General features: G+C 54.3%; 1 protein-coding gene across 5 annotated transcripts in view; it reads left to right on the top strand.

The window, feature by feature from the left end:
* LSAMP (limbic system associated membrane protein) overlaps positions 1-13,065 on the top strand; it is a 314,354-nt gene extending 301,289 nt beyond the window's left edge. For all 5 annotated transcript variants that reach the window (XM_027789958.2, XM_027789956.2, XM_027789959.2 and 2 more), the window contains one exon: positions 12,398-13,065. In XM_027789958.2, coding sequence (XP_027645759.1) covers positions 12,398-12,495 — 98 coding nt within the window. In that variant the 3' untranslated portion in view covers positions 12,496-13,065. The remainder of the gene's footprint in view (positions 1-12,397) is intronic.
* The last annotated feature ends 384 nt before the right edge of the window (positions 13,066-13,449 follow it).

Here is a 13,449-nt window from a genome sequence, read left to right as displayed (position 1 = left end):
CCCTTCCATACCGTCACCTGCATTTCCCTCTGCAATCTGGGGAATGGATGCATGGACAGAAGCAAGGGGTCAGGCCATGGAGAAGGATGCGCTATAACCAGCACAGCTTCAATGGGGTCCCATCAGGCAGCCTCTACAGTCGATGTTACAGATACACATGCACACTGATTGACAAGTATGCTCCTGAGCCAGATCACCTCATGCACTGTATGCGCTCACCCCGTGCTCAGAGGCACATCCCACAGTCACTGAGCAGTTTCCAGGCACCCTAGAACATCTAAAGGAGGAACCAGAGCAGCTGCAGGCATCTTTTCCATTGCCCCAACTCACTCAGCTGAAGGCCAGCTCAGCCTGTAAACTGTTCAAGCTGTATTAACTTTCCCTTTTCGATTACTGGTCTGGGAACAGGCTGTGGGAAGGCACTATGGCTTTCTTCTCTGGCTTTTCCCATGCCCGGACCAGGCATTAAAGCCATGCCTGCACTGTTAGGGCACTGAGGTGACCAGGAATCCCACTCTGGAATTGCATACACAGACACGCATCTGTACTTTGATGAGAACTACAGGTGACACAAAGTAGTACTTAGACCACACGCTTCAGAGAGACACACCAGTCCATGGGGCCAGCGTGACTCTCATGACATCTCTGATTCTCAGAAACACTCAGAGATGCGCACAGGCTTGTTTATAGTGTTCCCGTGATAGGCCCTGTACTTCTTGTCATTCAGAAGCAGCCTTTGGTGAAGGCTAGCTAAAACCCCCTTCTAGATTGTTCCACTCCCGGGCAAGGAAGGATGGGACCAAGGCTTGGTCCCTGCTAAGCTCACTGGAAGGGAGTCCCCAGAGGGAAGTGGTGGCCCTAAGAAGACCCCAAGGACAGGTTGGGCAGACACTATGCTGCAGGTACTATAGGAGAAGGATTAGGAAGGGCAGAAGCTGTGGCATGACTGGATTTCAGTACCAAGAGTAACCTCAAGCATGCTGGTCACTCTCCACCCCGGTTTAGTTCTCCTGCTCTCCTTCTCCTTGGTGTGCCCACTCCCTCTTCATTTCTGTCCACAGCCGCTGAAATCTTTCCTGTGCCAAATACCCAGCAAAGCTTCTGGGAAACCATAGCAGGGATGAAGTGGGTAAACAGACATAAAGCTGATGAAAATATTAATTTCTCAAGAGGTTCCAGAGCCTCCAATTAGCAAACCTGCTTCCTAGGGTTGTGTGTGCTCTGGGTGAGGAGGGCTATGCTGTTTGTGGCCTACTGAGACACTAGACAGAGTGCTGGCATCACCTTTGGTCTGCTGTGCCATACACGTGCTTGAGAGGTGAGCAGGGGAGGGACTGCTGTATCCTAGGAAAGTAAAAAGCAGAAAAAGCTCAGATCTTCACTGTGATGGCCCCTGAAAGAGTCTGTGCTTTGTGTTTTGTTAATGTTTTGCTTGTAGGATGGGTGTCTTCAATGGTTTGAAGACAAATCTGTTGTAACTGATTTTGTATCCGTAGTTGGCCAAGTGTTTTTAAAAAAACAAATCTCCAGCTGCTAGGGGAATGGAAAGGGTGGGAGAGCTGGTTTTCAGCTGTGAGAAAAACCTTGGAACTTTTTGATACCTACAGGACAGATCTGGTGATGGAAGATCAATGTAACTTTGAAACGTAGGTGGTCTTCTAGCCACTGCCAGCCTCACTGGTCAGGATAAGAGTTCAGTTCTAAACTAGGAGTACTGGAAACCAGATCCAGGATAAATTGTGTAGTTCAGTTCTAAACTAGGAGTACTGGAAACCAGATCCAGGATAAATTGTGTAAGCTGCCAGCTCTTTAACACCACGACCTTCTCAGAAAGACACTGAGAAATACAATTTCAGGGATATTTTTTAGGCCTTAGGGAAGGATGGGTGAGCTGCATTAGAGAATGAATCTTCACTAAGACATGAGGTATGATAGATGAGTACTTAGTACACCATGAATGAGCTCCAAAACATGGAGAAGAACTGTTCAGTGCTAAAAAAGCATGAGTAAAATCTGAAATACATTAATCTGTGTGCTAAGATTGATAGACACCAGAGACATTTCCTTAATCTTGTTGGAGAGTTGCTGGAGGGCATCCTCCCTAGTTTACACAGTGGTACTTACACCTCGAGAAAAGCCAGCCTATTGCCACTGCAGTACCGGTTAAGTTTTAATTACAGGAGCAGAACTGGTAGTGAGAATGGGGTACAAGCAGGTAATGAACAAAACAGTTTCAACATTAAGAACAGGGAGCGAAAACTCATGTCTTCTTCTCAAAGGGGAGGGGGAACAGGAAAGTGGTAACAAAAAAAGCCCCAAATGAACCCTAGTAGGTAGGAGCTGGTAATCCCTAAAGCCTCAGAGTAGAGTGCAAAGCCCTGGAAGAAAGAAATTAATAACTTTCAAAGTATGACCTTGAAAATGGAATTAACAGTATTCCTCCCTTTTAAGCCTTCATGATAATAAAGATTTCATCTTCTGAAGCCCTGGCAAGAGAGTCAACAGACTAGAAAAATTACTTCCTACAGAGGAGCTGGCAAGTGTAAAACCTAAGGCCTCTCCAGGCCCCAGGGAGTGAGATGACGGAGACCTGTATGATGCACATCCCCTTTCCCTTGCACCTTCTCCTTTAGAGTTTTATTTTCATTGCTCCCTAATTTTTGGTCCTCCTCTTTGCTCAAGCTGCAGGACTCCAGCCTTCGCTGTAAGTAGAGTTGGCCTCTCAACAGCATGGAGCCCAGAGCTGCTCAGGGTGGAGAACACTTGGAAGAACAGCAGGCCAGCTCTCCTTGGTTTACCATCACTCCTTCCTTTCCATCACAGCCAAGTCCTCCTGGCCTGTCCCATGCCTCCTCCTGGCCTCACTTCCATTTAGCAACTCACGGGGGCTGGTGATCCTCTTATACCAGGTTTTACCTTGTGTTCTTTCATGGGATCCCAAGGGCAGATTCCCCAAAGCAAATGAGGAGCCTGTAGCTCTCTGATGTCCTTCGTAATTCTCTGTGGGCTCTCCTCTGTCAGCACCGAAGATAGTCAAGCCCTGGAGTCTTGTTAATGTAAATAAGAGAAAGACTGGCACCCACTGTCTCTTTTCCTGTCTCCCACTTTGGTTTACTCAGATGATGGGACACAGGACCCAGCAGAATAATCTAGGTGGCAAATCTGGGTGTGAAACTTGTAGATGGGTGGGTGATTTTTTTTTCCCTCCGGGTATGGACTAGGAATGTATCTGCTTTCTGCTTGCATCTCAGGCGACCCTTTTTAAAATCCACGTTGGGAAACTTGAAAGTCACCAGGTTCAATTTCTGCTGGTGGTGACCATGCTGCTTACAATACTCGGAGGCACACCTCTGTGCAACCAAGCAGACTTGTGGCTTTGTGTAGCAAGTCTGGCCTCATTTGCCTGTTTGACAAGGGTTACATGTCATACCACAGCCTCTGTCCCCCTCTCTTAAGGACCCCTCCAGGGATGCTGTCGGTGTTAGCAAAGGGAGCTGGAGGGACTGAGGTGGCAGAAGGGGGCAGTGTCTGTGTGGAGGGAGCAGAATGGGTTAGAAACTTTACCACCACTCCCTGCAACCGCCTCTTGCTGCCATAGTGTGTAGATGCCTTGCTTTTCATGGGGATGACCAAGTAGGTCAGATCTGCCCCCCTCGAGCAATTTTATCAAGGATACTGCTGTGCGGGGGCTGAGGAGAGATGTGGGGGCTGAGGAGGGATGGGGTAGCTGAGGAGGGATGGGGGGCTGAGGAGGGATGGGGGGCTGAGGAGGGATGGGGGGCTGAGGAGGGATGGGGGCTGAGGAGGGATGGGGGCTGAGGGGGGATGGGGTAGCTGAGGGGGGATGGGGGGCTGAGGAGGGATGGGGGCTGAGGGGGGATGGGGTAGCTGAGGAGGGATGGGGGGCTGAGGAGGGATGGGGGCTGAGGGGGGATGGGGTAGCTGAGGAGGGATGGGGGCTGAGGGGGGATGGGGGCTGAGGGGGGATGGGGGCTGAGGGGGGATGGGGTAGCTGAGGGGGGATGGGGGACTGAGGAGGGATGGGGTAGCTGAGGGTGGGATGGGGTAGCTGAGGGGGGATGGGGTAGCTGAGGGGGGATGGGGGCTGAGGGGGGATGGGGTAGCTGAGGGGGGATGGGGGCTGAGGAGGGATGGGGGCTGAGGGGGGATGGGGTAGCTGAGGGGGGATGGGGTAGCTGAGGGGGGATGGGGGCTGAGGGGGGATGGGGGGCTGAGGGGGGATGGGGTAGCTGAGGGGGGATGGGGTAGCTGAGGGGGGATGGGGGCTGAGGGGGGATGGGGGGCTGAGGAGGGATGGGGGCTGAGGAGGGATGGGGGCTGAGGGGGGATGGGGTAGCTGAGGGGGGATGGGGGGCTGAGGAGGGATGGGGGGCTGAGGAGGGATGGGGGGCTGAGGAGGGATGGGGGCTGAGGAGGGATGGGGGCTGAGGGGGGATGGGGGGCTGAGGGGGGATGGGGTAGCTGAGGAGGGATGGGGCTGAGGGGGGATGGGGTAGCTGAGGAGGGATGGGGCTGAGGGGGGATGGGGGCTGAGGAGGGATGGGGGGCTGAGGAGGGATGGGGGGCTGAGGAGGGATGGGGGCTGAGGAGGGATGGGGGCTGAGGGGGGATGGGGTAGCTGAGGAGGGATGGGGGCTGAGGGGGGATGGGGGGCTGAGGGGGGATGGGGGCTGAGGAGGGATGGGGGCTGAGGGGGGATGGGGGGCTGAGGGGGGATGGGGTAGCTGAGGGGGGATGGGGTGGCTGAGGGGGGATGGGGTAGCTGAGGAGGGATGCAGACAGGTGGCGATCAGGTTCCCGTGGCACATAACCGTGGCCATACTGGGCTGCCTCGGGCAGCGGCGTCGGGGAGCACGCGGGGCTCCCACCCTTTCTTTGGCGAGATCCCGCGGGGGCTTTGCTGTGCAGGGCCGCGGGGATGTCCCACAGGGGTGCGTGGCCGCTGCCCCGGCCCTGGCAGCCACCGGGGCCAGCCCCAGCGCCCAGGCCCGCCCGCTGCCCAGCGGCCCGCGCCCGGCGCCGTGCCGCTCCTTCCCGGCCTGCGGCTGCCACCTGGCGGGGAAGAGGCGCTTCGGCGGCAGCTGCGGCTGCCCCGGCCCGGCCCCGCGGCTCTGCCGCCGGCCTGTGGCCCGGCGAGGTCGGGAGGGCTCCGCAGCAACCCCCCGGGCCCGCTGCCGGGCCACCCCGTCCGTACCGCTCATGGCCTCCCTCAGAGCTGTCTGTGGGCGCTGGGGCCTCACCGCAGCACCGCATCCAGCCCGCAGAGGTCTGTAGGAATCCCTGCTTCTGCTGCAGGTCTGAGCCGGGCTGGTGCTGCCACCTGGCCTTTACGCTCCTGGTACTAACTCCCTCTTCCCATAACACTGTAATTCCCCTGTACCTGCCTCTCACCCACCTCCTCTGCCTCCCTGTGCCGCATCTGGGTTTCATGCCCTCTCCGTCCCTTCTCCCAGGGTCTGTCCTTGTTGGCTGCCCAGCCTGCACGCTCACGTCAGCGCCCGCATCTCCCCAGCCTCACCCTGGCTGACATCTCCTCACACCCTCTCCAGCGTCCCAGCCAAGCATGCCCGTATTGCCATTGCAATTTAAGACCTTCCCCGGTATCATTTCCCACGCTGCAGCCCTGCACTGGTACGAGTGTAAGGCTCATCATACCGCCTCAGTCCATGTTACCCCCTTCTTATATCCCTCATCACAGCGGCCTTTTCCTATGCCTCTGACCTGATAAAACCTTCCTCCTGTGTGTATCACGCCCTCACGCAGCCCCCAGTCCCAAATGGGCACTATAGGCTTTGAGGGGCCAACAACAGCCACGAGGCAGGGACGTGCAGGGCTACCAAGCAGCCTTCTGCCCTCAGCCACTGCTGCCGAGGCTGTGTGTTGCAGCGCCTTGTAGCTTGAAGGCAGGGAGAAAAAGGGCCCTTTTATTCATCCCACAAAGGTCAGATCTCACAAGTCTGCTCCCTTCTCGCTGATTTCTGCAGCTGGCCTCATCTCTGGAGGATGAGCCTGTGTCGTAGAGGATACACCACTGAAGTCTCAGCTGCTTAGGCCTTTGGGGGCATCATACCAAGTCCTCTCTTTGCTAAACTGTGCTCCCTTCAGCCGCCTGGGTAGCATCCCCCAAGGGCTCAGTAACAGCTGTGCCCCAGATTTGGTGGGAAGACCTGCAGCTCTGCAATTCAGGACTTGAGCATCCCATAGCCACCAACGGCTTGACACTGGGGAGCTGCTTTCTTAACAGTTGCCTTGACAAAAAGCTCAGCTTTCTTTTTCCTAGGGAGACCAGCTAATTCTTCCCACAGTGAGCAAATTTCCTTAGCCTTCCTGTAGGCAGCAGAGGAGACTGCAGAGCAAGGAGTGACTGAGACAGTTTTAATCTAGCCAGTTCAGGTAGCAATTAGTAACAGGCAGCGTGCCAGGCTTTCTGTTAATGCCAAGGTCCTAATGTCACAGGAGAACGTAACGCCAGAATTTGATGTGTGGCCATAATATCACTGCTGGCAGCTGACTGCCACTGTGGTCCTTAAAAGTTGAGGGAGGTTGTGGATATGGAAGGCTTCCAGGCAGTCCAGAAGTGACCGGACAAGTTCATGGAAGATAAAATGAATCTGCCAAGGAGTGCAGGTTCTGCTGGTTCAGGATGACTCCGTAGCACCTGAGGCAGGCCAACATGATGCTGTGCTGGCCATGTGCTCCCAGCTGGCTCCCATCCAGCACCTGCAGGGGACAGGACTGAAGGATAGACAGGACCCTTGGACTGACCCAGTAGAGCTGCTTTTTTGTTGTAGTATGTGCCTCTTGGAGCCAGGCTGTTTTCTGAGGAAGAGAGAAGCTCTTGGTTTGCAATCTGGCTGCGGTTTGCTATGAACGCAAGCAGTACCCTGTGCTTTTCCCCTCTCCCTCTACCATCTCACCCAAGCCCCAACACTCTTCTTGCCATGGCTTTCCCTACACTCTTCACAGGAGCAGGAGCAGTTCATAAGCCATCACACACACACACGGGAGAAAAAGCATTTCAGCTATAACATGCAAAGTAGCATACATCCCCATGACCTCTATGATGAAACCTGGGCTAGCCTAGCTTGCAGCCCTCCAGGGAGAAGCAAGTGTAGCAAGCCCAGCTGTGCCAGTTGTATGGGGGGGAGGCTAAAACCAGTGAGAGGTCAAAGCACTGATAGGCTGAGGTGGTCCCAATAAATTCATTCAAGATGTGTGAAGTCTGCAGGGACATTCTTCCCAAGGGTGTTGAAGGCAGATAGTTTTGTGTAGCTGTTTACCTCTTTTTTTTGCAAGACTAAATCTCTGGACTGTTGCAAGGCTCTGAGCCAAAGCTTCAGAGCAGAGAAATGTTCTGAGGGACAGTCCCTGGCTTCCTGGTGGGTTATTTGTGATGAAAATAAAAATTCTTTCCTTCCTCAAGCCATGCTGTCAGGCACAGCAGAAGTATTTTGGCTGCTGGTATTCCACGTAAAAACTATAAAATCAGCTGAAGGCAAACACCCAGCATAGGATCGTTCCACCTGCCCTGTTGATGCTTCTAAAGTGCTATGCAGACAGGGCCTTATAATGGAAAGGTCGGGCAACCTTAGCAGTAGTGGGTGCCACTGGCTCTGTGTATGAGGCTGGTGAAGCTCTTGCAGCACCGCCTGAGCAGTGCACTGCACATGAGAGCGTGCAACGAGCCTTCCACTTCACCCTGCATGGAAGTGTTGGCCTTTTGCACCAGGTGCAATCACTGAAACCCCATGCTGAACGGCCTTGCCACCCCTTCCACATCCCCACTCAAAAGTATGGAGATGTTCTGCTGGAAGTGTCAGAAAAGGACCCTTGGTGCCTCTTCTGTGCAAAGCCGGTGCAAGGGGCCGTTACCGCAGGTGGGCAGGAGCAGTGATGTCATGTTGGCAAGGCTCTGGTTTCCCCGTGGTTAAATTTAAGGACACAGCTAGGGTTACCCTGCCTTGGGGAGAGGGATGGGGTGGCATGGGATGGGGTGGGATGGGATGGGATGGGGTGGGGTGGGATGGCATGGCATGGCATGGCATGGGGTGGCATTGGGTGGCATGGGATGGGATGGCATGGCATGGCATGGCATGGCGTGGCATGGCATGGCATGGGGGCTGCGCATGATTCCCTTCAGCTCTGGGAGAGCTACAGCTCTAAATCTCAGCCAAGTCTACCTCGTGCCGTGACACCAATATGGATCACACAGGCTGAATGTGTGGCACGAAGAAACCCTTGGAAAGACGGGGTGCAGTGTCCTGTGGGGCTGTTGCAGCACGGTTAGGCAGCATGGCAGGGGTCCACCTGCAGCACTGGGTGTCCAAATGCCTCACTATTTGGAGCAAGGAAGAGAAGTGCAATTGGTTTGTCCTTGCCAATTTTCAGCCTGCTCCTTCTTGATTTGATTAATGTGATCTGACTGGGTCAGCCGTCTGGGGTCTGGGGTCCGTGAAGTGTTTATTTGTGAAATGCTGCCAGATAGTCGTATTAACTCACCGTCATCAGAAACCCAATTTCCTTCCCTGGCTGCGGTGGAAGAGAACCCCCTTCAAAGCTGCTGCACGGTCATGAACTTCGCAGCGCTGCCAGATTGCAGGGGAATGATTAGCCCGGGAGATCAGTTTGCACAGCGAATTCGCAGAGCGCAGGCTCAAGGGTAGGGAAGCGGGAGGCTGCCGAGCCAGCGGCACCCCTTGGCCAGAGCCCCCCCCGTGCCCGCTGCGGGGGTCGCAGCTTGGCTTTCCGCGCCCCCGCAGCGGGCTTTGCGCAGCGCAGCGGTTCGGCTGGGGCGGGGGGAGCGCGGCGGGGTCGCAGCGGGGTTTGCGGGGGCTCTCGCTGCGGCCCCTCCCCGCCATGCTGAACCGGAGGCGGCTCCGGGGCGCGGCAGCGGCCGCCAGGGGGCGGTGGAGACCGCGGCCTCGCCCGCTGCGGCGGTGGCTGCGGGAGGCGGGGCTGGGGGACCTGGGGTAGGGGGCTGCGGGGGGCGGGAGGTCCCGGGGCGGGGGGGCGGACAGAGCCGGGAGCCCGCAAGGCTGTGTGCGGCGGGGGGCTGCGCGCCGCGGGGGGCTGGCTGTAGCAGGGGTGCAGGGGCGGTTGCCTGTGTTGTGGCAGGTGCGTGCCTGCCCGTGTGGGTGCATGGCGGGGGGCGAGCACCCCCACGCCTGCGCGTACTTTGCACCTGCGCGGCTGGGTGGGTGTAGCGGCGGCCGGCGTGGGCGCCTTGGAGAGCGGGCGGGTGGTGGGCTGCACGGACGCGACAGGCACGTGCCCTCCTCCCCCCTCCCCCGGGCATCCACGCATGGGTCTGCGGGGGTCTGCGGGGCCGCGGCTCCCACGGTGGGGGCGCACACAGGCACCCGCAGAAGCCTATGTGCACGCGTGGGCTGTCACAGCGGAGCAGGGTGCAATGTGGCCGTACCCAGGCGTGGCTAGGCCAGAAGACTGAATATATGAGTTGAAAACAGTGCTTTCTGCATAAAATCTACTCAGAGATTAATATTTAATTTTTTTCCTCACATTTCCACTCTTTTTTTTATTATTATTATTATTTGAGCAATTAGTACCCCACAAAACCTTTGAGAATATATTCCGAAAATTTTCAAGATTTTGCAATTGAACTATAACCTTCCCCCGTTTTTACAACAGGTATGCCAGTAAATGTGGCGTACGTGGCATGTACTCACTAGCTCTGCTGGCAGACACCGAGGTTACACATAGCACCTGGGGTTATGTGCAGGGGCTGCAGCGACTTTGAGCCACGCTGGGTGCCAGGCCCCCCAGTCACCGGAACACGCTGCCCGGCACCCACACGGCTGGGCTGTTGGTGCAGACAAGTGGTGGCATTAGCGTGTGGTGGTGTGTGGAAGATGATCAGGATCACATGTGGGGAGGCTTCTGCCTCACTGACACATGCAGGGTGCTTATCAGGGGAGGACCTATAGCTCACCCCGTTTTTCAGCTGTGGAGATGGGAGTTGTGCCTTGTCAGATATCCTCAAGCTTCTGCACACAAGTTCAAGCAGAGCAGAAGCTGATGTGACCCTCTCCCAAGTCCTTCATCACACCATGCTTTGTGTGTCCTCCCTTCTGCTTAGGTATTGCAAAAGCTTATCTCTTACCATACCATACCATACCATACCATACCATACCATACCATACCATACCATACCATACCATACATCTATCCCCCACCCCCCACCAAGCACACAACCCCCAATCCACGCACTTCCACATTATTTAAGGCAGCAGTACCCCAGCCAAGGCCAAACATACCCCTGCCCCTGCTGTGCTAGGTGTGTATTGGGTGCCACCATAGCAACGTATGCCTTTGCTCTGATTGCATATGCACCCTAGAAAAGTGGCAAGGAGGAGGAGGATTCCCACCTATGTATGTGATATATACATGTCCATGTATGCATTAGACAAACAGTATTTTAGCCAATCAGTAAAAATGCGATGGCTGAAAACTTGTTGTGGGCAATACACCCTGCCTGTTGTGTTCTTGGTTATTTTGCTGGGCCAGAGAAGACATGTTTTGGGACTTCTTCACTGCCAACATGGGATGCAAATGGTCCCAAACAGCCTACACCCAATTATCTGATCATGAAAGATGCTTTCTCTGAAATATAGGTCGGGTAAGTGTAGTAGCCGAACTTCAACTTGTTCCTGAGCTCAGAGGGGGAAACAAGTTCCTGTCACCCAAACAAGGAGTGAAAAAACAGTGTTGTAGGATTTATGTGACAAGCCACACAACACGAGGGACTAACCGAAAAAAGCCATAGATGGAATATAAATTTTCCACACAATTCAGCACATACTTACTTAATAATGAAAGAATAGAACTGGGTCACAAACAGCTGATCTAGTAAGCAATGAGCTACATTAGGAAGAAGTCTTACAAATGAAAGTGCTACAGGATTTCAGGGACTCTGAGGACACTCTTCTTAGATTTGCTGCCTTATAGTCACCAGCTAGATTTAGTAGTGACTGTGCTGCTGAGCAAGCTTGTGGCACCTGTGCTTCACTCAGCAGAGAGGCTCTTCACCTGGTAAACCGCAGGTTGTGAGAGGGAGTAATTGCACTATGGGGCTCTCCTGAACAGACTCTCCTTTTGGGTTTTTTGGCTCTCCCTGTCATTAGAAATAGCTCTTCTTGGTGGGAAGCATGTCTTCTTTCTTCTGTGGCAGGATCAGTCCCAACATACAGACTTACCTCCAGGTCCACAGCATCTTCCTGCACCCCTTCTGCGTAGAACGCTGCATATACATAAACATGTACCTATGCATACATATGCATGTACCTATGCATACATGTGTAACGTACATGCGTGTGTACATATACATGATTCTGTGATGAGCATGCATTTACAAAACCATAGCCACGTACACCACCCTGCCCCATTGCAAAGAAAAGGCTGCCAAGGCTTGGTATTGCAGGGTGAATTTAAAACAGCATCGCTGCCTTTAAAGCCATCCAGAAAAGGGAGCCCATAAATGAGAGGATGAATGAGAAGATGTCAGGAGTGTTAGCACTTAATATTCCTGGAGCGAGGCTGCATTATTTGTTGCTGCGGCAGAGCGCTCCTCCCTGCCTCCTCCAACAGACCCCCGTGCATGCGCGCACACGCATGCAAGTTCATTTCCCACCCATACGAAAAAAGTCAGCCTCCCTGGCACCCCCGGCACCCCCACCCTGTAGGTGTTGTGCCACAGGGCCATAAACACAACCGCGAAGCCTTCCTTCACCCCGATTAAGAAACAAGTAATTGCGGCACAGCCCCTGGGAGGGGAGGCGTCCACCGGTTGAGCCCATGTTTTATTGATCGGACTGCTGTGATGAATCAGCCCCCGCAGAGCTGGTGTCTGGCTGCAGGCAGGCACTGGTCACTGCGCAGAATTACAACGAGCTGAGCCCTGGCATCCCAGGGCCACCGCCGGGAAGGTGGCGGAACAGGGAGGTGCGAGGCAGGTGGCCGGGCCGTGTGTGTGCTGTGCCAAGGTGTGAGCCGTGCCCCCACACTGGGTGGCCAGCTGCTCCCAGCCGGAGGCACAGAGAGGGATGGGATGGGGTTGGCAGCTGTGGGTGAGCCTTCCCGCGTGCTCCACGACCTGTTTCTCCAGCCTGGGTGTTGCTTGGGGAGAGCCACATGCCATCAGAGCACTGGGCGGGAGGGGAGGATGCTGAGGAGCTGGTGGGCAGGAGCTTGTGGTTGGGCTGGATGGGGGCTCACCTACGTGGGAAGGTGGCTGTGCCCTGCAGCCCCGGCCTCCAGCTGCAGGAGCAGCCCGGGAGCAAAGCGCTGTGTTCCTGTGTTCTTGCCTCGCCCAACCCTGTGTAATCTTGTCCTCTTTTCTCTCCCTTCTCGCACCCTGCAGGACCCGGCACAGGGAGAGTAGACAACGGTTCCATGAGTTTGGCCGTCCCACTGTGGCTGCTGGCAGCATCCCTGCTCTGCCTACTCAGCAAATGTTAATACAAATCAGAATTAAAAATAATAATAATAATAATTAAAAAAAAACCAACACGACAACAACAACACACAAAACAAAATGCGTTATACAGGAGACAGAGCGAAGAGAGGGGAGAGAGAAAAAAGAGAGGGGGGGGAGAGAGAGAGGACTGTTTCTTTCACAACTTTTGTGTGTTCAGGAGCGAAGAGAGGGGAGAGGAAAAATTACAGCAAAGACGACTCAGCAACATTTAATCCAAAACCTGACAAGCCGGCTGTCAAGTCACAACCATCTAGGAGGCAACACGAAGCAAGGAAGAGAATGGGGCACCAGCAAGGATCGTGTCGCCGGAGGATGCTGCAATATAAACAATCCAACAAAACCACAAAGCCAATCAAACAGAAGATCCCTTTTCTTTTCTCTCCTCCTTCCTCTTTTCCATACTCCCTCACCTTCCTTCCTTCCTTCCTCCTCTTTCTTTCTTTTGCAGAAAGAGGTCTTTGCTTCGGTGTCTATAGCCACTTAACTTTTTGGATGCCCTGGGTCATTTTTGTGAGCCAGTGCTCAGCCAGTTCATACTTTTGAAAACAAATCAAAAAAAAAAAAAAAAAAAAAAAAAAAAGCCACAAACCAGAGCAAGTCACCTGAAGCTCTCTGCGCACTGGTGTCCTGTGGAGAACCCATTCCTCTCTTTACCCTGCACTCCTGTGCACCCAGCCCTTTGCTAAACACCTATCCTGTCCCCTCCTTCATGCAACCACACTCACTGGCCTGAACTAAGCTGTGTCAACTCTACTGAAAACATAATTTTCTTTTTTTTGATCCTCTTCCTCTCCCCCCTCAATTCGACCAGGTGTCTTTCTCTTTCTCCCGTGTATGCCTGTGTGCGTGCGTGCATGCGTGTATGTGTGGCTCTCGCTCCGTCTTCTCTCTCTTCTGTCTTTCTCTTGCTCTCTCTAAGCATGCAAAAGGAACAG

Source organism: Falco peregrinus, chromosome 6 (genome assembly GCF_023634155.1).
Source record: "Falco peregrinus isolate bFalPer1 chromosome 6, bFalPer1.pri, whole genome shotgun sequence".
Lineage (NCBI taxonomy): Eukaryota > Metazoa > Chordata > Aves > Falconiformes > Falconidae > Falco > Falco peregrinus.
Note: the sequence above shows the minus strand (reverse complement) of the source record. Positions and strands in the feature narration are given on the sequence as shown.